Genomic DNA, 24732 nt, shown 5'->3' with positions numbered 1-24732 from the left:
GCAGCCTTTCCGTGTCTGAACAAGAGAGAAGAATTAAATAGCCTTTCTGCCAGTTTGGAACAAATGGATGGCAAAAGCTGGTCAGCGAGTTTTAGTCCTTGATTGCCTTCTTCAGATGTCCTTCAAACAAAGGCTATGGATGAAAATAAAGCCCCACCTGGTACTTCTGTTTGCTAAAATAATAAGAAATAGATTTCGTTTAATAAATAATTACCACAGATTGTAAAGTGCAGCAGTTGAAGAAGTATCAATCAAGAGAGCCAGGGCAGGTATCACCTGCTCTTCAGTAAATCGCATTTATTGTTAAATATCGTTAAATAATGTTCTTTGCGATATCTATGATTTCCACAGCAACAGGTCGCCTGTGTTTGCCCATACTTTGCATAACAAGCAAGATATTACATGGCACTGATAAAAATCGGGAGACAAATCTGAAAGTCCTAAACCCACACCTGTCCCATGATATCCGAATATGGATCTGGCATCAAAAGTTATTTGTAAAGCGGTATTATTTGGTTTACTTTGGATTATTTAAAGGCCTTTATAACAGCACGACAACATACCCTATCTCCTTGGCTTATTTGTCCACTTTATTGAAAGCATATGGTTATCACATGCCCTACAAAATACATATTTAGTTAGACTGGCGATGAGTGCTTTTGTGGACACTTGGGGACCATGGTAAATATTTTTCGCCCATATAGCAGTGCTTGTAGTCTCTCCAATAAATTAAGATTTATCAAGACTTGGTGCCAAGTGTAATCTCATGTTATCCGACCGTGGAGAAAAGATCTTTTGTTCGCAACTGTGATTGTTCATGGTGCGCACCTGATGTTCTTAATAAGTGACTCCATTTGGAGACACCAGTGCGCACGCATTTTGTTTTCTTTGCACAAATTTCGAATCATAATATTCCAAGTTTTTAAAGTACTGGGGCAACGACTGTATTTGGTACTGTCCATTGACCTAAATTATTTTTCACTTTTTTGACAAATAAATGCTATATTCTTAGCTTTTGTGCACCGAAGCACAAATTACGCACACTATTATCACTTAAAGGCGCACAACGGTAACCATATTAAACAGGATATTATTTACAGTTTCAGGTTTGAGATTAATAATAATTTATTTTTAAAAGCAAATAAATGTATGTAATCTTTATGAACTATACGTTCATAATAATTTACATGGCAAGTAAATTTACGCAGAGAATGGGTACCACGAAAAGACAGATGGGTCTATTGCGCTCTATTATTAAGCCAATATTCATGGTGCAAATGACTGTTCATGTGAAGTTTCTTTCCATATTTATTATGGTGATGTTGTTGGTTTAAGACATATTACGCTTTTAAGCGTAAGCATCTTTATGCCAATAGCGCAATTTATTGTTTCTGTTTATTTCTTTATTCCAAAAGTTTAACTGTACTGGGTTCATTATACTTTTTACACACAAATATAGAAAATCTCAAGTGAAATTTTGTATCTTATTTTAAAGTCATCTGTCTGTTTTTTTAAATTCGGAAACCTGGAGGTACGTTCGGAAAGATTCCTGATTGGCCACTTGACTTCATTTGTTTGTCCTAGAGCGCAGACAGGATAAGAGGGACATAAATGACGAAGGTGCGCATCACCCTCTATTGTCCCTTTGATTTATATATTGAGGGAATAAGAGACTGGTGGATAGGACACACAGTGCTTGTAGACTTACCGAACCTTGGTTTCCCTGAGCCAGACTGAAAAAGGTAAGGTAAAGGTAATATTTTTCTTTGAGAAAAAAGTTATAATTTGACATGTGTTTTAGTTATTCAGTGGAGTTGAAATATGTTGTTCATTGATTGTAATATTTGTATGTACAGATGACTCCCAAATCCGCGTGGGCAACAGAAAGAAGGAATGGGACCTTTAAATCTAACTGCAGTTCCACATCAGATCTCGCGCAAGGATACTCAGACATGTCAACGAAGGAATACGCATCTACGTTTATTAATGAAAACACAAGAAAGAAAAGCCAAAAGCACAAGATACCAGGTAAAGCAAAAAGCAAACAACGTGGCAATCGCAGAATGAATGCAAACGACAGAGAAAGGCATCGCATGCATAAGCTGAACTCTGCTCTGGACACCCTGAGAAGCGTCCTTCCATCTTTCACCGATGACGCGAAACTGACAAAAATTGAGACTTTACGATTCGCTCACAATTATATTTGGGCATTGTCAGAAACGTTAAGAATTGCAGATGATGTTCGATATATTTCAACTCACGGTAAAGATCAGGAGAACCTTATGGTGCCAAGTGGTTGCTTGGATATGCGCCATGGTACACCAGGCGGTGGCGTGTCCAAATGGCACGCCGCAATCTCACCATCAAATTGGCAAGAAACACAAGGCTACACGGATTTTTTACTGGAGGAATTTAACAGCAACTTTCAGCAGAATTTAACATTTCGTTTTGCTGAGGAAAGTCTGATGTGCGAATAGCAAATTCTTTTTCTTCCCACAAAGAGAACTTGGCAGCCTTGTGTTATGGCCTTGGTGCGTCTATAACTTCTGCACGTTCTCACGTTTATTTTGCTTCCAGTTCTTTTATAATTATATTTTAGACACAGATTTGTATACTTTATTGAGCTTTATCGGACAATACTTGTAAATATTGTTTCTTCTCCCTGTCATTTTAATATAATCAAATAAATAAAAATATTTTTGTATCTGGTGTCAGAAGAGTGCTTCAATGTTACATCTGTTATTTTTATTAAAATATGTTTTTTTTCAAATGTGTTTTACATGGCTTTTTACCAGCTGTGCTGTAACTGCCCACATTGGCTATTATAATTATAATGTATCCACATAATTAACATTTGTGACCCTGGACAACAAAACCAGTCTTATGGGTCAATTTTTCAAAATCTATATTTTTACATCATTTGAAAGCTGAATAATTAAGCTTTCTTTTGATGTATGGGTTGTTAGGATATGATACTATCTGGTGGAGATATAACTGTTTAAATATCTGGAATCTGAGGGTGCAAAGGAATCAAATATTGAGAAAATTGCCTTTGAAGTTGGTAATAAGAGGCACAATCACTGGTCATCCACTCACAAAAATAAAGTTTTGTTATATTTACGGTAGGAAATTTACAAAATATCTTCATGGAACATGATCTTTACTTAATATCCTAATGATTTTGGGCATAAAAAGAATGACCCATACAATGTATTTTTGGCTTTTACTAAAAATGTTCCCCTGCTACTTAAGACTGGTTTTGTGATCCATGGTCACATTTAATTTATCTGTTTAATGGCTGTTTAGTTTAATTCTTTTTAATGTTAAGATACTTCTTTACAGAAATTCCATACACCTTTTTTAGTGATTTTATTTTAAAGAATCATTAAAAAAAACAGATGGGATGTAAACGTTAAAGGTTCTATGGAACCATACAGCCTGACAAAGAACCATATAAGAACCTTTATTTTTAAGTGTGCAATGCAGTTATTTAAAAAACACAATGAATGCCTAAGATCTTTAAGGAAAGAATAAGAAAAAACGAATTTCACAATAGATATGCAACATTTTATTTCTCAAGCCAGGCTGAAAGAGTTATTGTTATAAAAATATAGGCAATACAAAAAAACAATAGGCCTATACATGCCTGGAAGGATTTTTAAGTACTGGTGAGCATGAGGAATACAACCGTAACTGCTAATACATACATTCAATAATAAATCTATGAGAAACTTAAACTGCAAATGCAGAAAGTGGTTTTAAGATACCCTCGCACCAATAATATAAGTCCTTTATAGCTTGGAATGACTAAGATATTGGAATGTATAAACAATAAGACTTCATCTGCATAGACTCTACATTCACAGGTGGTGCAAGATCATTTCCCGATTATTGTTGCCATATACATCAATGCATTACCTGTGTATGTAAGAGTTATACACATGAATCTGGCCAAAAGCAGCTTCAGTCAAAGACTATCTGCATAACGTGTTACAGATTTCCTATTTCCCCACATGAGGGAATGTGCAGTTTCAAAGTGTCATTGGAAACACATTCTACTTTGGAAAGACAGTAACAACATCGTAACCATCTGGAGGAGTGACGCGTTCACGAGCATGTTTCTCACAGTAAATCTTGTCCTCGACAAAAAAGTGTCCTTTTTGTTTCAGGTTGATCCCACAGTCTGTGCAGACGTAGCACTCTGGGTGACGAAATCGGTCTCGAACTTTGACCATCATTCCCCTTCATACCCAAAATAAGAATAAAGCAATTAGAAAAGAAAATATGATTGTGAAAAACATGTACTATAATGATGAAACATTTGCAAGAGAGCAAATGCTCAAGAGTTGGGAGACTCTGGAATGGAGAGTTCCAAAATGTTCCACTAGATGGCAGCATTGGCTTAACACTTTATCATTTACTAACCATCATGTTGTTCATATACTAACCCTTTATGACTTTCTTTCTTATGCAGAACACAAAAAGGTATTTTGAAGAATGTTGGTGACCTAACAAAATCGGCCCCGACTAACTTCCACTGTATGGACACAAAACCACTTTTCTTCTTTTGCAATTCACAGAAGAAAAAGTCGTACAGTATTTTAATTTGTTGGTGAACTTCAAGATTGTACATTATAGATTCAATTATTATTACACCAAGGTCAGGTCTGTGGGGGTTGGCTAAGGAGAGCATTGCCCCTCCAGGTTTTTCTTGGACCACTCCAAAAATATTCAGCTGACAATTAAAATAATTAGAAATAAAAAACTTATCATAAAATACTTATTTGTATGATCTATTAAACATTGATCTGTCAATTGAATCGTAAAATGTGAAAATGATGCATGCATTAAATTATGATTATATATCTGCCCAACCAGAATATTTGAGTGCCAGCCTAGTACCGGGCCTGTGTAACATGCTTTCTTATAAAACATCACTTATAAAGATAAAGGATTAAACCTTTATATGAAACTTACACAATCCCCGATCCGCATTTGTCACAAACTGACAGTTTTTCAGCTTTTCCTACAGAAGCTCCAATTTTTGTAGTAGGGGGTTTCACACTCCTGAAGCCAGAGGGTTTCTCTGAATCATCTGACACAGAAAAACAAAGACTCATTTAATGCTGAGGCCAAACCATCTGATGCCATTAATAATAAATAAATAAATAAATAAATAAGGAATTAAAGCTACAGTAGAACAAAATGTGCTTCATAAACAGTGGAGTCACACAATAATAAAAACTCAAAAGTTTGCAATGGCCTATTTGGCATCAAGTGTAAATAATCTCAACCCATCTTCTATTAAAGTTGAAAACCTGTCTTTTGCCAACAGGTGGATTCATTTCAGGTAGTTTCTTTGCAAAACATTGACCCATTTGCTCGAACAGTATGCAGGGTGTAAATACTATTATACCAGTTTCGAGGATCTCTTGCAGAACTTTAAAAGAGGCAGACTGGCGAGGCGGCTCTGGGGAGTCCTGATTCTCCTGAAGCATTTTGTAAACCTCAGATTCTGCAGGTAATGGAGGCTTAGGCTGGCCAGGTCTAGAAGCATCTGAACTATACAAGAAGACAACCAAAGTACATTAAAGTATATGAGTAACAAAGTATGTTATTCCAAAAATTCTGTTGTCTGGCTGGCAGCATAGCATACTTACTTCCTACTTTGTTCACTGGAGGTGACAGAGGTCTTGACATCATCTACAGTATTGTTGAAGCTTTTGATGTTCTCATTGGAGTACAGGCCAGCAGGGTTATTGTACTGGTTGGTGACCACCCTTGGACTGCCAGTGTTGAATGGCAGGGCACTCCTATTATGAGCCGAGCCTATATGTTTCACCTCCTACAGATAAGAAGAAAGGTCAGTTAATCTGAGGAACATTTAACGCAGATGCATTCCTATGTCAAAAACTTTAAACAGGGCCTTCGATTAAATCTCAATTGCAATCAAAATTACAGTTTTAGGAGGCAACATCAGAAGGAGATTCCATAACATTACATTGTTTTATAAGGCATGTATTGTATATCTATTTAGACCACAGACGTGATCTGAAAATCAATCATTTTGTTTAAAGCTGTAGATATTTGAACCAAACAATCTCAACAAATGCCATAAAGCTTAAAAAAAACAAAGTGTTGCCACACCATGCAGAAATTGTGAAACTTTCCACTGTTAACAACATGTCGTTTTATGTACTCTCTTCATTGTAAACACTCCTCTGCTTGAGTCAGGAAACTTTCATGATGCCAAACATGTAGTCAAACTCCACACACTTCCTATGATCATTCGCATTTGACCCTAAATTTCCAACTTAACCAGCAGGATGTGGATATTGCGTCATGGCTCTGGCTGATAAACCACTGCATGGTCACCATAGACAAGGCTTGTTAGGACATAAACAATGACTTCATTTTGGCAGCCTATAATGCCGAGCCTTTATTTGACTAGCAGTAATGTAAAAGGTCCTGTTATATATGACAGACTCATGCTCTACACAAGGCTTTAAAGCTGAATGAAAATGACACCATCTAAAACGCACCTGGGATTCTGTGTTGGCCAGATTCATCTTGTATGGATTGGTCTTTCCTTCTTCAGTGACCAGGGGGGACCACGTTTTTGCATCTGATCTACAAAAAGCAGAAAAAAAGGGTTTGCCCATGGAATCATTAAATGATTCAAGGAAAATGTATATATTTGGCTTTCTGTGACCTATTTAAGATTGGAGATGCAAACTCTGCTCATCAGGTTTTTCTAAAAATGACAGTCTTTCAAACCGATAATAAGAATAAACTAAACGGTAACATTTTGCATGTATTTTAATAATATCTAACATATTTTGCATGGCATCCTTATCCAGCAAAACATTGACATGGAGTTATATTATAATGCCTTAAAAAAAAAAACATCCCCAAATTCCTAATGTCTACATACAGTAATGGCAACTCCATGTACAGCTCAAAAATAATTTTTTGCTTTCCATTTGCTGTGGATATTTCATCATCTAATGGTTTTCTGGATAGTCTCCATACAGTCACATAATTGACACTTTATAATCTAATAAAGCACTTTACGCCAGAGTAATGTCATACCGGTCAAGAGAAAGCACCATTTCCTCGATGCAGCCCTTGATTTTATTCTGAGCTTCCAGGTGAGTCATGCCATCTGTGGACTCTCCATCTATGGACAGAATCATGTCCCCAATGCATAGATTGGCCTGTGCTGCTTTACTTCCTGGGGTCACCTGATAAAGTTAATACATTGTTAGGATTGTCAATAAATCAGCATCATCCTAACAGAACAACAGGAAAGAGGTATTTTTGTCATGTGATCTGAAAAGGATCGAAACAATCTGATCAAAATAATCAATCATTGTTTCTTTAAAATGAAGCAACAAATAAGAAAATGAACTTTAAGAAAAGGTGTTGTGGCTTTAACAGTCCGCTGAAAGTTGTTGGGTAAGCTTTCACTTTATAAAGTAATAATAATATAACCATTTAATAAAGTGTGCCCTGTAAAAGGGAACAGAAGGTCAAGACAGTAAAGACACGCACCTTGTTGCATTTGAACGTAAAAGTTACGTAATAGATCTACGCGCACGTATAAGGCGTATAACATGCACGTTAAATATGCCACGAATTCTTCTAACGCTTTAAAGTGAATCCTCAGGGAATCGCACATCAAATAATTGGATAAGTAAGAAAAAATAAAAACACCCAGAACTCGCTGTGTTTTGTGCGCAAACTGTCACAGCCTTTGTCAGCATTTGTTTCATGACGCTTTTAATCGAGGTGCTCGTTGCAAAATTGTTTCACACTCTTGACAACATGTGCTTTGAGACCGGATGCTGCAACAGTGACACCTTTGAGGTCATGTGAAAGAATATCGGCTTTGTAGGTATGCCTGACCTATTTTTGAAGTATATATATTTAAAATCGATCAAAATCTTAACAGAGCCCAAATAAGTTTCTTACCCTCGAGATAGTCAGAGGTTGGTCGAAGTCTTTACCTCCGACCAGACGGAATCCCCACGGGCCAGGACCTTGTAAAACAACACGTAAAGGCATTATACGTCCAAACGGTTCGTATGCTTAATCCTGAACGTGTACACTTTAAACTGCGGTATAAAAAGTCTTTAGTTTCGTGTAACTGTAGCGGGATAGGGCGTTTACTTTGTAGCGACGGTACCTGGGCGGAGCTTCCTCATATGTGAGCGAATAATCTCAGGTCTCTCCGCTGATAACAGTTTATTTCCTATGTTTGTTCAGGGGTGGACCGTTACGTCATCTTCTATTGAAGTTTACCATGTATGGAAGAGCCAAATCCTGGGATTTGGAAAATGCCACTCCCAAATTCAGTGGAATTTTTGGCAGGAGTGGGCCATTCGCTCAGCGCGCAACATGCTTTCTTGGACCATGGATCGCATTCTTAACATTCCTAAAATTGGAAAAAGACTGAAAATATCAGCAAAACACAGTATTAACCTGAAAACTGTTTAATGTATGAAAAACATGCTTGGGCAAAACAATGTAAGGTGATGGAAACAATGTAGCACTACAATACATCATAAAACAGGTTTTCCATATTAAAAGATACATACGCTTAGACATACACAAAGGCATCTTTCTTTTTCAGACTTAACTGCTTTACTAAAGTAGGGCTTATCAGCATTTTTACACAGTTTTACAGACTGGCTGTTTTTGTAGTCAGACATTTTAGAAATAGGCCTACTTTCCTCTTAGATCCTTAATAAAGATTGTATTTATTTCTTTACATTTTACATGCAGTTACATGTTTTAAACCTTAAAGTAAACTCTCCTGATAGCAATGTCCCCCCAGAGTCAACACAAACTTTTAGCATCATGGTTCTATTTCCTATCTAAAAAAGCCTCCCTGACTGCACTTTCAAAAAGGTGTGGTTGTTTCAACCCATGGTTGGGTGAAATATGGACATTTTATAGGTTTAAATTAAAGCAACTGATGATTTGGTTCATATTTGACCAAACGAGCGTTTCTCCTTTTGTAGCAAACGGGGATGCCCTGTGAACAGTAGAGTGTCTCTAGTTGAACTCCAATGTAACCTATATTCAAGAGTTTATTGTCAGGACACTGTTACACTCTACAATGAAATTCTTACCCTGTGAATCCTCTAGCAGTCTAGAACATGAAAATGATGACAAAACCAGACACAGTACAAAGTTACAAATTTATGACTGTGCTAGTGCAAGTGTGTGCATGTTAAGTGTGAATGGGGTGACAACAAAAATTTACAAAACAAACTGTTGATACTTTTTTTGTATTAATATTTATATTATAAAACAGCAATAGAGAGATTTATTTTCAACCACTCATGTGCGCTTTATTTATCAACTACCCACACACTGCCTGTATAAATATATAAAGTGTATTTAGTTTAAACATGTAAGCAAACAATATATACAGTATATACAGAGTGTAGGCTATGTTGTCTGGACTCAGATGGAGGGGGGGAATACTTTATTCAACAAGAGACAAGGCCTATTCTACTGGGAGCAGAACACGGGTTCGCAGCAGGGATGGGAGGTGGAAGGGAGGCAGCGGCTGGTCTCCGATGGTCACGGGTTGTCCGGGGAGAGACAATCCTTGGGGAGGGAAACATTCCTAAAAATTGGAATAAGACAGAAAATAAGTTTCACAGTATTAACCTGAAAACTGTTTAATGTATGAAAAACATGCTTGGGCAAAACAATGTAAGATAATGGAAACAATGTAGAACTACAATACATCATAAAAAAGGGAAACTCAACCCGTTTCAGACAACCCTGACAGTACCCCCCCCCCCTGGGGAAAAGCCTGGGGAACCAGGACTGGGATGGGGAAGAGAGCGAAATGGAAAAATGAAACAGAGGGCTTTCTGGCTCTAATAGGATTCTTTTGATATATTTAATTCACTGTAAACAATTTTTTTTACAGTTTTAATAAAAATGCTCGGAAATTGCTCTCCTTAAATCAAAGTACATCCCTATGAATTAATGCAGCCTCTTCACATGGTCATCTATAAAAGCACACATAACATTTTAGTCACTGAGATGGTTTCTGTGTGATCAAAATCTTTGCCATGAATGACTGTTTAAATGATGTATGAGTTACGCGCACTTTAAAAAAGGGGAGGAGATGGAAAGAAACTCCTGAGATGGCACAGGAACATCTGTAAGACGTGTGCTAAAGATCTGGAGATCTGATAAACATCTGCTGTTTTAAAACACCTGATAAACATAGAAAGAGCCGTTTTAAATACATTATAAATCATAAACATCTTACTGACATCTTCTAGATGTCTATATGACATCTGACAGTAGACGTCTCCGAGACGTATTGCAGATGAACAAACTATCAAAAAATAAAAGTAAGTTATGGTTACTGACTCTGAGTATAAGTTACTTCACTTTTAGAAACGGGCTTGAGTTACCCGCTTACTAGGGTTTGACATACCTCACATTCTTAAACGGAAAACCCAGAGTTTCCCTCATTTCAGGGTTAATATAATCAGAGTTTTCACTAAACCTTCTTCCTGAAAGTAAGGCCCCAGGCAGAAAACAAAGACACGCTAGACAGAGCTACAAAACTATAATTTAAACATATACAGTAGTACTAAATTTGGATTCTGACACAATATATTGTGTAAACAACATTAAAGTGTGTAAATTATTTTCAAGGTGCTGTTAATCAAGCTAGAAAATTCAAAATTAAGGACGTAAAAATGATTGAATCTTGTAAGTCTGTCAACATATATGAAACCGATAGGGGGCGTCACCTGCATAATTTACCAATATTTAGTGATGTGAATGTAACATGTCATATACTACTCATAACCAATAGAGGTCGCACTAAATCCTTTTGCACACTTTTCATTCGTGCTTTCTTGTTTTCGTTTCCACCTACTTTTTTCCGTGATGATGACAGCGCTGTGAACATCTGGGCCATGATGTTTGCGTTTGCCGCGAGTAAAAGCCTTATTTGTTTGTATGTTTGTTTATTTCCAAGAGATTGTAACTCGTTAAAACTGATACACACTGTTGTTCTTATTTACAAAGCCAAAATAACGAGATAAGCAGCCAGTGAAATAACAATTTCTAAGTACCCCGGGCTTTTTAAAGTCACTCCACGTATTCTCATGGAGTTCCTCTTTTACTTTTCTCTCTGGTGAAAGCAGAAGTAGAGCATGCGACCTGAAACTGTACCGGCCCCTGTACGTGAAACTACGTCTGTTTAAAATTTGGTCAGCCACAGAGCCACCCTGCCATAGTTCACCCCAACCCTTCATAGATGTGTCACAAGCGTAGATAGAAAGGTGTCTTGTGACGTCAATTCACACATTCCCCCTCCGCCCCACTCCCCGCCCTCAGAGTATGCCGCAGTGACCAGCGCTGCAACGTCAATACGTGCTTTATATGGATGCTACTTAAAGTTTAGATGGTGGACGTGCACTTCATCTGACATTAATGAAGGACAACAATTAATTTATAAAAATGAATAGCCTAAATATGGTATTAACGACTACAGCGATTGAAAAGAGTGTGTTGAAGTCCGTCATGATAGTTTTCGACAAACTTAAAATGAGCTTCAACGATCCTTTTTCATGTTTATAACAATTATTATTATCTTTTTGGACTAAAACAGATGCTTTAATTACTTTGATAAGGGTTAAAGTAAAATGCTCCAATAAACGTTCCACTGTTAAAAAGATGGTTCACCCAAAAATGAAAATTCTGTCACCTTCAGATGGTTCCGTATGCATTGCTTTGATCTGACAAAGGGAGATATCTGGAAGAATATCAGTAACTAAACAGATCCAATCCCCCATTGACTTCCATAGCCTACTAATTTTTCCTATTTGGTGATGAGATTTGTTGTTTGGTTACTGACCGTCTTCCAAATATCTTCATTTGTATTCCGCAGAACAAAGAAAAGTATACAGGTTTGAAACAACCCAAGGGTGAGTTAAGGATCACAGAATTTTCATTTTTGGGTGAACGATCCCTTTAAGGTTTGGCTATAATTTGTGTTAATTTGTCTCCTACGTGCCTGACAATATTGGCTATAGCTCTCTGGTCCTTCTATTCCTATTATTTTGCACTATTTTGGTTGCACTTATGTAATAAATCATGTTGCAACAAAAGTTATGCTTTTTAACTACTTAATAATTAACTTATTGTGGTGATGTTCCGTATCTCAACTAGTAGGGCACTGCGATATGGCAAGACAAAGGTTTGTTCAATCCCAGGGAACACACATACCGATAACACAAATACAGACTAAAATGCGCTGTAAGTTGTTTTTGATAAAAGGATCTGCCAAGTGTCTGTGAGAGCAAATATTTTTTGAAGTTTGTGTGGAAATGGTACACTGAGTGCACGGAAATACAAATGCAAATGTGTGTTTGGAATCATAAGTTGTCAAATGTATGTTCAATAATTCATATCATCTCAGATGTAGTCCTTCAGTTGATCATCAGGTAGAAAAAGTGCTTGCACACAAAGTCCCTATGTGGGTCCTTCTGTAGAGTTAGGGATTTTCCCTGACTAGAGGATTCTGAGATTTATTTCACACGAGGTAAGCATTTCAGTCAAACATGCAATATATAATTAGACAGACCTTCAGGACAGTTACACATGTTTTTCCCCAAAACAAAATTGTTTAATGAATACCTTTGACTGTAGTCGGTAACCTAGTCTCTGTGTAGTGCTTGGTAACAATGTTATTCTCAAGTCGTTCACATTCATATGACTACTAAATAACACTGGACAACTCCATCCGGTTGCCACTTTGCACTTTGTCATTCTTAAGATTTAAGCCGTCTTTGTTGTCTTTCTACATGGCCAAGAAATCACTACATCTCTCACTGACACCAGCTCTAGTAAGGACTGGCACTGAAGCTTTCGTTGATTCATTGCCTCACCATTCATTCAACAATAAGGCTGAAATATTTTTTGCAGACACCGTATTATTAGACTGTAATTTGATCTTTCTTCAACTTCCTCATTCTCCCGGGGAGAGCAGACCATAAGAGAAGGCAGCTATGTGAGGCGTGTCATTCATTTCCCATCATGCAAAGTGCTTTGAGTGTGTGATGGAGGACAGGGGTGGAGCTTGACTGGAACTGAGAAGTTTGGCTGTTTTGCCCTGGCTCTGTTCCAGGGCAGAAAGCATTGACTGAACATGTATCATTCTAACTAATTCAGACACAGAAATAACAAAAAACTTGGGAATCTCTATGGTCTCCAGCTCAGTGTTGAGTTTGGTTAAGATAATGATGATGTGATATTAGTTTAAATGCCCTGGCCTGGAGCCAACAGAGAAATTTTAAATGGGTCATACACAGAAGCTCACAGGGTCCCACTCATAGCTTGCTGGAAAATATGTAGAACTATGCAGTTAAAATAATGTGGTTTCTAACAACATTTCATCAATGGGGAGGCAATACACCAGCAGCCTCATTTTTTAATGTTTTTGATTGACAGTATGATTAACCAACACTAATTATGTTTTTAAGCTATCTGTGGTTATTATACGTTTTATCAGTTCCAGGGAAGAAAAACAAACGTCATTATTTTATTCTATGGTTAAATTCTGAGTATTTCCATCCAGATCTGTGAGATTATTACCTCATGACCGGTAGTTAGGACAACACCTGCTTTTGATGTGATGAAAGAAAGCCATTCATTATCCTGCAACCTTTGCCCCCTTTAATAAAAAACAACTTGACTGAGAGGTTAACAAAATCCCAAGATCTCACAGACCCACTTTAATATAATTCTCGTGTTGTCCTTACCTAAGATGTCATTTATTTTCTGTTTAGATACTACATTGTGGTTTGCTACGGGAAAACCACAATTTTAAACAGCATCTCTTCCAGATAAAACCATATGAAGTCTGCGTTATAGTGTGTCCTGTATTCACAGTTATTGACGTATGGGGAAACTAAACCCTTGTACACAGGCAGTTAACCACATTTCAATGCATTGTCAGAATTTAAAATAAGATGTGCAGTTTCCTAAAATGGTCTTTTACTGAGTCTTGGGGCCCTATCGTACACTCGGCGCAAGGCAAGAGAAAGTGTTCTTGCTAGTTTCACTAGTTTCAGCACGACGCACGCTTACGGCGTGCTGGTCTAAAAAAGACGTGTTTTCAGGCGCATGTTGGCGCGTTCCTATTTTGAGGAACTGAAAATAGACTGCGCCATAGACCAACTCAAACCTGGTCTAAAGTCAATGGCGCAATATTTTTGGTTTAAGAGCGCGTTAGGAGAAAATGCGCCTCTAGACGGGTCCACAGCGCTTTCACTTCAATTATTACACAGAGGGAAGCGCACAAACATGCCAAATATAAAAAAATAAGTACAATGTAAAATATTATTATTGTGTACATAAAGATAAAAATAAGGTTTGTCCTGTAGCTGTTCTGCTTGCGCGCTTTCACCTCACGCACGAGCAGATGCGTGTCCTCTCTGGAGAAGGGTCCAGTCTTTGCTCTTGAAAACTCCGTCGTGTAAATAGCGAATCCGCCATGGCGCGAGCGAAACTGGCTCTTAAAGGGAATGAGAGATGAGACTCTGATTGGTTTATTGCACGTCACGCCCTCAAAACACCCATTACTCATTAAGAGAATCGGGAAGACCCGTTTCGACAATTCGACCGGGCGCGCCGTTCCCGTCGTTAAAGTAGCAAAAGTTTGGGAAACGCCTCGAGTGCACCTGCGCCGCGCGCTTTAGACCATGCGCTTAGACCGTTAAAATAGGGCCCTAAAATACTGTTAGAGCTTAAAACATGAAAACACTATGAATGCTTATGGTTGATATGTCACGCAAACCTATAACGTTTTTTTTAATGTGAAAGTATGCAATAGCCTAGAATTAGACTTTTCAAGATGTCCTGTATGACACTTTAACTAGATTATTGAAGATACTTAACTAAATGATTGGTAATTATTTTTGCTGGGGGTTTCACATGTTAAGTTTTATACTGACTACTTATTAGGGCACTACACAATTTCAGGAATTGATTGTTACGATATAAAGAAAAGATAAAAAACAGAATACATTTTATATGTACAAACGAAGAATATAAAAGAATATTAATAGTTTAATGATTTATTTGCAAGGTCAAAGTTCCACTTGAATCAGTTTGTATAGTAAATGTGCATAATATTGAAAAATATAGAAGTGATGCTGTCATCACAATTTTGTAATCACAGTCCTGACATGGCATCAAAAAAGAAACTAAAAGGAAAAGAATAATAGCCTATTTCCAAATTGTGGCAAGTTGACCAGGGAGCAAAGAAATTCCAATATTTCTAAAATGATTGAGTAACTCCACATCACAACAACGTGCATTATATACAGACTGTTGTGAAACTGACCAAACGCAACGGCTGCTTCAAAGATTTTCTTTCACATTGTTAGGTGCAAATGGTAATTTCATCCTCTTTGCACTAACAGTGTGTAAGAGAACTGATGTGCAAGTTTTAAAAATAGGGAAACGGGACACAGTACTCTAGATTTTTATAAATTAACTGAATGGTGACAAAAACACAAAGAAATATGTACACCCAAATTAAATTTATTAGTTTATTCATCTGATATTTGGAATGTGAAACAGATTTTGTTTACATCTATTAACAGAATGAAGGAAACCTAAAGGTTTCACCTACAGCAATTTTTCTTTTTTATAAATCATCACGGAAAAAATACATCAAAAAACACAAAATCCATGTTCAGTAGTATAAATTTAAATTGTAAAAAAATACAAAAATATTACCACAAAAAAAAGGCTATAGTAGTTGATAGTCAGAACAAGTGTATGTTGAATAGAATAAAACAACAGAACAAAACATTGGTATTCGTTTTAAAAGACATGTCTGAGATACCAACAAAAACTTAGTATGCACTTGTTTAAACAGTGCGTTTGAGAACCTTGGATAAGAAGCATGTTTAAAATGACATAGCCATTACCCAGGGGAAAAACCCTGCAAGTTCCCACTTTGAGGAACACAACTAAATTGATATTCTTGAGAGTCTGTGGATAAATCTTCCCAAACTTCTCAAATCATCAAAACTTCTTACAGTATAACAATCTCATTCCAGGAAAACAATCCATGTGATCTTCAGAAACTACATTCAGTAATCATGAATCAGAGCCTACATTTAATAATAAAACATGTTCTCGGTTCACAATGCATCTCAACTTATTGAAAATGTACGCCCTTTTTCCAATAATATTGAAGAGCTGCGGATTTTACTATTCAGTACTGCCAGTTCACATCAAGATGGCTGTCCTGCCCAATGCCACTGGTTGGGTACAGTACCTGTGTGCCCCTCTGACTTGAAACGCCTGTCTCCATTTGCCTCATGGCCTCCTGAGTGCTTCCATTGGTGTTGGGGCAGTTCAGCAGTGCGGTGAAGGACTGTGTACAGTCAGAGGACAGGGTGCAGGTAGGGCCCATCATAGCCATTGTGCTAGTTTCCTGTTTCAACTGGTGGCTATGTTGATTATTGCTCATTAAATTTTGTAGGAACTCATCATCCAAGCTATCTGTATACGTGTAGCCCACTCCCAACGACCCACCTGCGCCTGTTGCCCCGTTCTGTGTGCTTTGAGATGGTTGGAATCCATACGTATTGAACCAAGACGGGGTTCCTTCCATTCCTTGCAGAGCCATTTCTCGTCTCTGAGGAGGCTGTTGGGTTTGTTGGAGCTGCTGGTTGTGTTGGCTCTGCTGGTCCTGTCGAGGCTGGCTGACTGCTTGTCCGTTGGACTGAAAGAACTCCATATCCACATCCAAAGAGGTCAAAAGAGGGAGGCTGCTGTCACCTTCCCCTGTGCTGGGAACATTAGGACTTGGGTTTACCTGCTGTAGGCCAACTCCGTTGCTGGGTCCGGCGGTGGTTAAGACTTGGCTGGACCATGCTTGGCCGAGTGTACCTTGAGCTGGGGTTTCTGACAAAGGTGGCATCATGGGACGGGACTGAGTGACTTTGTTATAATAGCTTGTTGGAGTTTGTCGCGGCACGGCGTGGTTGGGCAGACGATAATAATTTGGTGGCTCTGTAAAAGATTATGATGATAAATGTATGCTTTGTCATACAATAATAATAGGTATATATATATATATAAACACGTGTAACCAATCTGTTATTATATAATCTGTTTTAGGACGGGCACCAGGTCTCTTACCGGTTTTGATTCTTTGATGCATTATGTTGGCTGAAGGTACTGCTTTCGGTCTGTTTATCGAGCTTATGGCTCCATGGGAGAAGCTGGGGAAGGATTTCATCAGACTTTCAATTGTACGCTTCTTCTTCTGACATCCATAGGGATCTGCAATAACAAGTATAGACACTTTAATCCGAAGCGATTTATAATAGAAAGCAACATTTAAGTGCCTACAATAAGCTAACTACACAAAACTAGTAATAATAGTATGGAAGCAGAAGAGTTTCTTTTTAAATAAAAAAAATATTATGATTATGTCATATATTATATACTACACATATTACTATATATATATATATATATAAGTATATATAGTAATAGAAGTACCCGTTGCATGGAAGGAACTATATTTTTACCTGTGTCATCAGGCAGGTATCTGAACTCCATGGGCTCACTGACCTCCTGGTCTGTTGGACGGCGCAGCTGCATGCGGACTGTGACGGGAGCCGTGATGCTGGTGTCAAAGTAGGGAGGAGACTTGAACACTATGGCAACTTGCCTGTGTACATCTGCCTGAGAGAAGGAACCTTTGGCCTCCCAAGTTGGAGTGAAGAACCTCACTTCAATGTCATCTAAAGAAGATTGTGGGTGATGTGATGGTATGAGAAATTAATGATGAAAAGTTTTAAACAACGACAAAAACTGTTGATGGAAAAATGGATGGATGAATAAAAAACATACATACATAAGGATATGAAATAATAAAAAAGAAATATTATGTTACAGATATCTACTTCAGCCAAGCCACAATTCCCAAAAAATAAAAGATGCAGTAAGTTTCTTCCTTTCAATACCATACATTTAACAATAAATGTATCCAATTAGAAAAGCCCTCTGTGGCTGGAATTGGATTATGAAAGCACCTTTGTGTGTTCTATGGATTTATAACAATCCTTTACCTTTCTGCACTTTATCACAGAGAAGGAAGATCTCATCTCCTCCCTTTACACTGCCACTGTTCTTATTCACCCGGCAGATTCTCAGCTCGGCTGTGTTTGGAGCTCCTGTAAAGATCGATAATCAAAGATAAGAAGACATAAGAATATACAAAGACAAACCTTGAAACAACACAGACATGCACTACACTCATCCGTAGAGAGTAATCTTCCACACTCATATTCTTTATCTGTGTTAGGTTATCTCTAACACGTTCACACTTTAAACGTTAAAATCTTGGCTTGAAACAGCAGCTGAAGCGGTCATGATTTAGGGAGTGGCTGTTTATGGTTCCTCTTTTTTGATGTTTGTTAGTCAGATTTTTGTGTCTGACCATATTAACACAGGAAGCTAATAACATGAACTACCTAAAAATATTTTAGGTTAAAGATACTTTCGTACACTTCTCTAGAGCATCCGCCAGCCCATTTTAAAGTAAACCTAGCATTTTAATGAGAACTTGAAAGACCTGCATAACAGCTTCTAGGGCTCATGAAAAACGTTTAACAGCAAATGAAAGCGTTTTAACCCTTTAAAAGCTCTGCATTTCTGCTTGCGTTTACACCATCAACACGTGAGGAAGTGTTGAAACGGCTCGTGCTCACTTCCTGTAGCCTGTGATGTGGCTTACTGACAGCTCTGACACCTAAGCAGAGCGCAGAGCGAAAATGAAGACATTATTACAGCTAGATCTTCATGCTTTAGAAAAAGGCATAATGGTCAAATGCCAAATTCACCAAAACTTCAGACAGATTCTTAGGTTCATGAGTGTTTTCTAAAAGTCATTCTGTGACTCTTAAAATTCTGTGCCACTAGTAAACTCTGTTACTAGTTCTACCAGTTTTACTCATGCAATTGGTTAACCCAATGTTACAACCCATCTGAGCTGCTGAAACTAACAAATTGCAAATTTGAAATTAAAGCCTCATTTACTCACACGTGTCATTCTAAACCTATTTGACTTTTGCAGAACACAAAAGAAGGTACATTGGCCTCCATTGACTTTCATTGTGCAGACACTAGACCACTGAGACATTTCTCAAAATTCCTTTTGTGTTCCATTGAAAAACAGTCATACACAGTATTCGGATGACATGAGGGTGAATAAAGGATAAAAGTTTTTGAGTGAGGTCTTCCTTTAATGATATTATGGCAACTTACTGTTGTCATAGATGGGGTTGGAGACAATGGGAGGCAGTGCGGTGTTGTACAGCCCGGTCTCATCTTGTAGGTAAACTTGGAAACACAGACGCACCACGTTGAGGTCGTACTCCTCAGTCTGCAGCAGCTGTTCCCGGGGAACTATAAACAAAGCATGCATGTTAAATACTGTTGTTTCAAGCCTTTAAAGTATTGCAGAAATAACAGCAGCAAACCCAGAGTGGGTTTGGAATAATCCAATCCAAATCCAATGTGTGAACAATCCAATTTTCATATTTGGGTGTATAGAGCTTTTAATCCTGATTATTATTTTTGTCTCAAACTAGTCAACTAGGACAGACAGGCATTCATGTGAATGAGGTAAAGGTCAAAGAGAAGAAAACTAAATAGAAAATCAAATCACAAAATATGATATTATTGCAGATGCAGATGTGATGGGTTCAAAACACATGTTTCTGGGACAGAAAATGGCAGCTGACAGGTCATGTACATGCTGCCATTGAGATGAATAAGAACGCAAACAGATAACCACGTATCACAGACCTCCTCGGTTCACTGCAACCCTTTCTGACACCTTAAAACAACTCAGAAAACAGAACGCAAAGTGTAAAGATTATCGCACGTTCAACTCGGCAGAAGATATGCCACAGACACATCAGCCTACAGGTCGTAGTCGCCTACACTGCTTTTTGTGAAGACATTTCTCAGCGTGCACACCTCCACCCACTCACTCTGTCTCTTCTCACCCTGCGGCAATCCCGCCTAAGGCTGTGATGAGCTTTCGGCGCACTGCGTCACAGCAGGTGGAAATATCGCAGCGGGTTTGAGCGAGATAGCTTGAGTGACAGAGCATGAGCTGATGACAGTGCACTGATGGGGTGGGTGTCCTGACGTGCAGAGTATCTTCTGCCCAGACCGCAAGCCCAGAAGAAGGAGAGAGGAGGACAGACAGAAGGTGAACGTAGAGGAGCGTGTTGGACAGATGTAAATGTAAATGTAAAAAGATCTACAGAGGGAGGAGAGGAGTGGGTGTGGAAGATAGTGAGAGGTGGAGTGTGAGAAAGGCAACGGCGAGAAGCGATGTGGTCGAGGCTATTTGCGTATGTGTGTGTGCGCGGTTCCGTGTCTATCAAAGTCAGAGAGCAAGAGGAACCAGTGGACAGCAGCAGTTGCAGGTGGGTGGTGATTTAGGTTAGCGTGGGCCGGTGGAAGGTAAAGCAGAGGGGGAGTGAGAGAGAGAAATGGGGGCAACCAGGTAAAAATTCTCCATTTTGTGAGCACCATTGCCAACGCTGATGTCTTGGCACTTCAACCCACCGTGTGTGACATCTCACAAGCACTGAACCGAACACCTACGTGCCAAGCAACACCATCACGGCAAATTTGACATTCTCGCACATGCCACATGTGTCAACCATGTACTTTTCATACATACGTGACGAGATAAACATGGCGAATTACACCAGAGGGTTCTGTCATTTATTTTTTTCAAGTTACTTACTGTGTATATTGTGTACTGAATATGTCACCGTGTGGGATAACATCAGCGCTAATGAGGTCATCGCTGGCAACATCGAACTTCAAACAAAATATGAAAACCAATCTCGCTACCACTGCCGCCAAGACAAATACATAGTTAGTCTCTTTGGGGACTGTGCGTGTTAGGCAGTCAAAGGGCGAGCTCTTTATTTGGTTATGACAGCAGAAGTGAAAGCAGTCCCCTGAGCAGCCAATCACCACAGAGACTAGCAAAATAAGCATGAGGAAGCAAACTCAGAACAGCGCCGAGACTTCACAATCTGACATTCATCACATTCATCAACCATATTGTGTGTCTAGCAACACTTTCATAAGTACTCTAATATCAACAGAGCAGGCTATGATATAGCTGCATAATTATACTGCTTCTGAGTGAATACGCTGTATAAATTCATAGCCTTGTTTTAAATTGTGAGCTTTTGAATTTGTATTTAGCTTGGTTTAAATATACAACAACGTGACGCCTGCTTTGAACGAATCAACCGCAACCGCATCAAATTAAAAGGATTCGGTCATCATTTACTCAACCTGCCTCTTGTCATTTCAAACGTGTATAACATTCTTTCTTCTGTAGAACGTAAAAGACGGAAGCGGAAATATGCAGATAAACTGTATAGGTAACATTATATACCCATCAAGATACGTGTTAAATGTGTCGATAATAGTAGGTGGCAAATAAATCAACTCTCAACACCACTCTGTGCTAACCAATAAACATTAGATTGCATTAGTAAGAATTCCTGTTTGACCAGTCTGAGTATTCTAATGTTGAACTTACTTTTGCTGTTAAAGCTACTATCTGTAAAAAACATATAGCTTATAGTTCCTCTTGACATTAATAGTAGCAAGAAAAGCCCTTCCTCCCTGTCTGAATAAATTCCCCATGATCATATGAATCACAATACAATAGCAGTTATGAAACTTCTTTAGTAAATAAAGAGAAGTGATTCTTTTCTCCAATTCTAATCGCACTGTCAGATGATAGTTCATGTATTAAAGTATTGAAGACCCGAGAGAGTTTGTGATTTTTACAGCGTGATGTGTCTGATAAGGAAAGTGAAGTGAAAGAAAACTTGATTAGTAAGAATGACAATGACCAAAGATAAGCGAAAAGAGGGTTGGTGAGTCTCTGACCTTTGAAAGGGTTGATGCCCCGGCCAATCCTCTGCATTATGGCATCCCTCACTTCTCTCCTCCGCACACACTGGATGCCCAGGTTTTGGAAACTGGAGAAAAATCAATAAAACGATCTGTTAAAAGATTTTATGCCCAGATTTGTTTAGCTCATGTTTTCTCCTTGTTGAACAATGACCCCTGAGACTAACAGGAAGACCCAACCATACTGACATACTGTTTAAAACTGAGGGCAAGCTGGAGCTCTAAGGCTCTCTTTTTGCATAGAGGGGAATCCCCTGATACTGTGAAACAACATGCTTCTTGAAAAAAGAAGAATGGACGGCCCTTCGGAAGAGAACTGTGGTGTGTGTGTGTGGGTTGGAGTAATACGGAAAGCAGATTGGAATGGCTTTGATGTGGGCCACAGAGATGTTTCATTTTAGTTTAATTTAAATGGTAACAGAACAAATGAGATGACAGCTAATATATAGTCTTACCTCTACGCTTGCATTCTGTACGTGCATTCAAGTTATTTTTATTAAAGCAACAACTTACGCAATGGCCCGACGTTCAGGTCCAAACTCTGCTTCATAATAACCCTCCTTGCAGTCTTTACCCACCAGGTCATGAGGATGTGGTTTGTTTGGTTCGCTTTTGGTCACCAAGGAAACACGCACTTTTCCTTTCCCGGTAAAATTCAGAATCTGATAGGAAAAGAAGAGCTACTTTCTCAGCAAGTATGTTTCAGAAAAATCCGTATGGAAATGCTCGATGACACCTGTATGCTATTTCTTCAAGGACAATAAAGACTGTTACTGTACCTGAATGCTGGGATATGTTCTGTTATTGTCAGAGCTTTTTTCTCCCGGGATGCTGCCTGCTGAACGACCCTCGCATTTGTACCTGAATCGCATGCCTCTCTGTTTTGGCTGCTCAAAGATCTGAACGCAGGGTTCTCCCACTGCACAGAGACAACACGACGTCAGTATCAGAGATTTTAATTCCACGTAAACTGTTAAACATTCACAATATCAGAAGCATGTTCAAATATTTTTTAAAGATAGAAGATTCATAAAAACAAAAGAGAGGGCATCATGTGCACGAAACACCTGCATCTTTCTTGTACAGAACCTGACCATAACCTGACCACAAACAATGCAGCCTGCTGGTAAATCATTTCCCGCTCTCTGCACCTGTCAGCTCAGATCTTTAACAAGCTCACCCAGGTGTCCTTATTCCAATAACATACAGAATAACCACCACTTCTTCAAACACCTGCACACACAGCTGCACTTGTCATGCAATATCTATGGTCATCTTAACACAACTGCGTATGAGGTTGACACAGACCAGTGACATATATGCATGCATTCTTACACTATAAAAAAACACAAGAAGATGAGCAATTGAATGCACTACAACTAATGCTCAATCCAATTCTCCCGAGATATGCCCATGAATGCATTAAATGTCACTCACTACAAGAGATGTGTCACTTACAGGAAGTCACATCTTATCTACCACTACAACATCTATGCTAGATACATGACACACTAAACAAAAGAGGAAGTATCGTAAAGAAATCTAAACATCGACAAATGCAACGTGTGACGTATGAATTCTCTAATTGATTGAGTTTATGATTCACCCCAAGCTCAACTATAAACATGTTACAGAGACAGGAAAGACAAGAAATGCATTACACTGTTTAGACATGCCATGTACTTACTCAGGTGGGGGTCCCTGTGCATCGAGAGCTGCTGATGCGCTATGAAGGAAACATTGAGATATTTTATTATTAATCCACGTTTTTAAGGAACAAGCGTTCACATGAAACCTGAAGCTGAAAGCTTTTAAAAGTTCCTCATTTTTATTTCCTGGTGTTGTTTTGTACATCGTGGAATGGCAGCTAATGCAATCGACATATACAGAACACTCTTAATGTGAGAAATACATTGTTTTCAGATGACGATATATCATTTCAACATCAAACTTCTTGTTTACAGCTTTGATGTCCTATATTACATGTAGGCGGTGGCTGAGAAATGAGACTGTAGACAAACTCGAGACAACAAAAATGACAAACTACCGTCGAAACCAATTATTAATATATACAGATAACGCTTATATTAATAAGTCTTCATACACAATGCCCTCGTTGGATTAATTTAACAATATGAATACCATATAAAAATCTGGATATTAGTTGATGACAATTTAATATTCCATCTCTCCTAAAAAAATAGATCGAGAAAAAGACAAACAGTAAATAAGGCTACAGGTACTCACCATGCATATCTGCGAGCGCCCTCCTTCTCTTGCGTGTACTGAATGTGTTTGAGATCTAATGTGCTGAACAGATACAGTGTCACTTCTACACACACACAGAAGGGTTTAGACGGGCTTCTGGGAATTCCCCACTATATACGTCTCACCACCCACAAACACGCCCATCTACGTCACAGCCAACCAGACGAGGAATGCGCGGAGTTAAATTCAAATTCACATTTGGCAGATTTATAAAAGAAAACGAAAATGTCATGACACCTTAAATAACTGCAGACAACGCGTACAATGGTTGTTCGTGAAGTATAGATACTTAAGTGAAAAAATGTAAAGACATTTGGCGTTTTAAGGTCATATTAAACCGCTTGACACATGACATGTATGCTTTATTCAATTATATCCAATATGTAAGGGTTAATGATTTTTTTTAAAACATTTACTAAA

The 24732-nt window shown here is 38.4% G+C and overlaps 3 protein-coding genes across 4 annotated transcripts; 1 reads left to right on the top strand and 2 right to left on the bottom strand.

The window, feature by feature from the left end:
• The first annotated feature begins 1612 nt into the window (after positions 1 to 1612).
• On the top strand, positions 1613 to 2681 carry neurog3 (neurogenin 3). Of its 2 annotated transcripts, none has more exons than XM_056761325.1 (2): positions 1613 to 1742; positions 1857 to 2681. In XM_056761325.1, the coding sequence occupies exon 2, from the start codon at positions 1857 to 1859 to the stop codon at positions 2475 to 2477; it is 621 nt and encodes a 206-aa protein (XP_056617303.1). In that variant the 5' UTR covers positions 1613 to 1742; the 3' UTR covers positions 2478 to 2681. The 2 variants fall into 2 exon arrangements, with proteins under 2 accessions (XP_056617303.1, XP_056617304.1); XM_056761326.1 differs by having other exon boundaries at positions 1713 to 1747.
• Positions 2682 to 3545: 864 nt separating this feature from the next.
• pdlim1 (PDZ and LIM domain 1 (elfin)) lies at positions 3546 to 8208 on the bottom strand. Its single transcript, XM_056761512.1, has 7 exons — positions 7975 to 8208; positions 7093 to 7244; positions 6543 to 6630; positions 5661 to 5845; positions 5417 to 5562; positions 4978 to 5095; positions 3546 to 4242 (listed from the first exon to the last, which is right to left on the bottom strand). The coding sequence occupies exons 1-7, from the start codon at positions 8065 to 8067 to the stop codon at positions 4056 to 4058; spliced, it is 969 nt and encodes a 322-aa protein (XP_056617490.1). The 5' UTR covers positions 8068 to 8208; the 3' UTR covers positions 3546 to 4055.
• Positions 8209 to 15591: 7383 nt separating this feature from the next.
• Positions 15592 to 24407, bottom strand: rel (v-rel avian reticuloendotheliosis viral oncogene homolog). Its single transcript, XM_056760969.1, has 10 exons — positions 24292 to 24407; positions 23732 to 23770; positions 22824 to 22963; positions 22558 to 22706; positions 22021 to 22112; positions 19348 to 19488; positions 18150 to 18254; positions 17607 to 17822; positions 17212 to 17355; positions 15592 to 17082 (listed from the first exon to the last, which is right to left on the bottom strand). Exons 1-10 carry the CDS (start codon positions 24296 to 24298, stop codon positions 16280 to 16282), a joined length of 1836 nt encoding a protein of 611 aa, XP_056616947.1. The 5' UTR covers positions 24299 to 24407; the 3' UTR covers positions 15592 to 16279.
• Between the last annotated feature and the right edge of the window lie 325 nt (positions 24408 to 24732).

This window comes from Triplophysa dalaica, chromosome 11, assembly GCF_015846415.1.
Source record: "Triplophysa dalaica isolate WHDGS20190420 chromosome 11, ASM1584641v1, whole genome shotgun sequence".
Lineage (NCBI taxonomy): Eukaryota > Metazoa > Chordata > Actinopteri > Cypriniformes > Nemacheilidae > Triplophysa > Triplophysa dalaica.
The sequence above is the reverse complement of the archived record's forward strand: the minus strand, read 5'-3'. Positions and strand labels throughout refer to the sequence as shown.

What these genes read in the sequence shown, in the direction of transcription:
- neurog3 (XM_056761325.1), top strand. Translation starts at nt 1,857, where the DNA reads ATGACTCCCAAATCCGCGTGGGCAACAGAAAGAAGGAATGGGACCTTT.
- pdlim1 (XM_056761512.1), bottom strand. Translation starts at nt 8,067, where the DNA reads ATGCCTTTACGTGTTGTTTTACAAGGTCCTGGCCCGTGGGGATTCCGT. An exon ending in TCCAGTGAACAAAGTAGGAA is followed by an intron (nt 5,563 to 5,660) that starts GTAAGTATGCTA and finishes CTTCTTGTATAG; the next exon opens with TTCAGATGCTTCTAGACCTG. An exon ending in AAATGCGGATCGGGGATTGT is followed by an intron (nt 4,243 to 4,977) that starts GTAAGTTTCATA and finishes TTGGGTATGAAG; the next exon opens with GGGAATGATGGTCAAAGTTC.
- rel (XM_056760969.1), bottom strand. An exon ending in GAACATATCCCAGCATTCAG is followed by an intron (nt 22,707 to 22,823) that starts GTACAGTAACAG and finishes TTTTCCTATCAG; the next exon opens with ATTCTGAATTTTACCGGGAA. An exon ending in CCTGAACGTCGGGCCATTGC is followed by an intron (nt 22,113 to 22,557) that starts GTAAGTTGTTGC and finishes ATTTTTCTCCAG; the next exon opens with TTTCCAAAACCTGGGCATCC.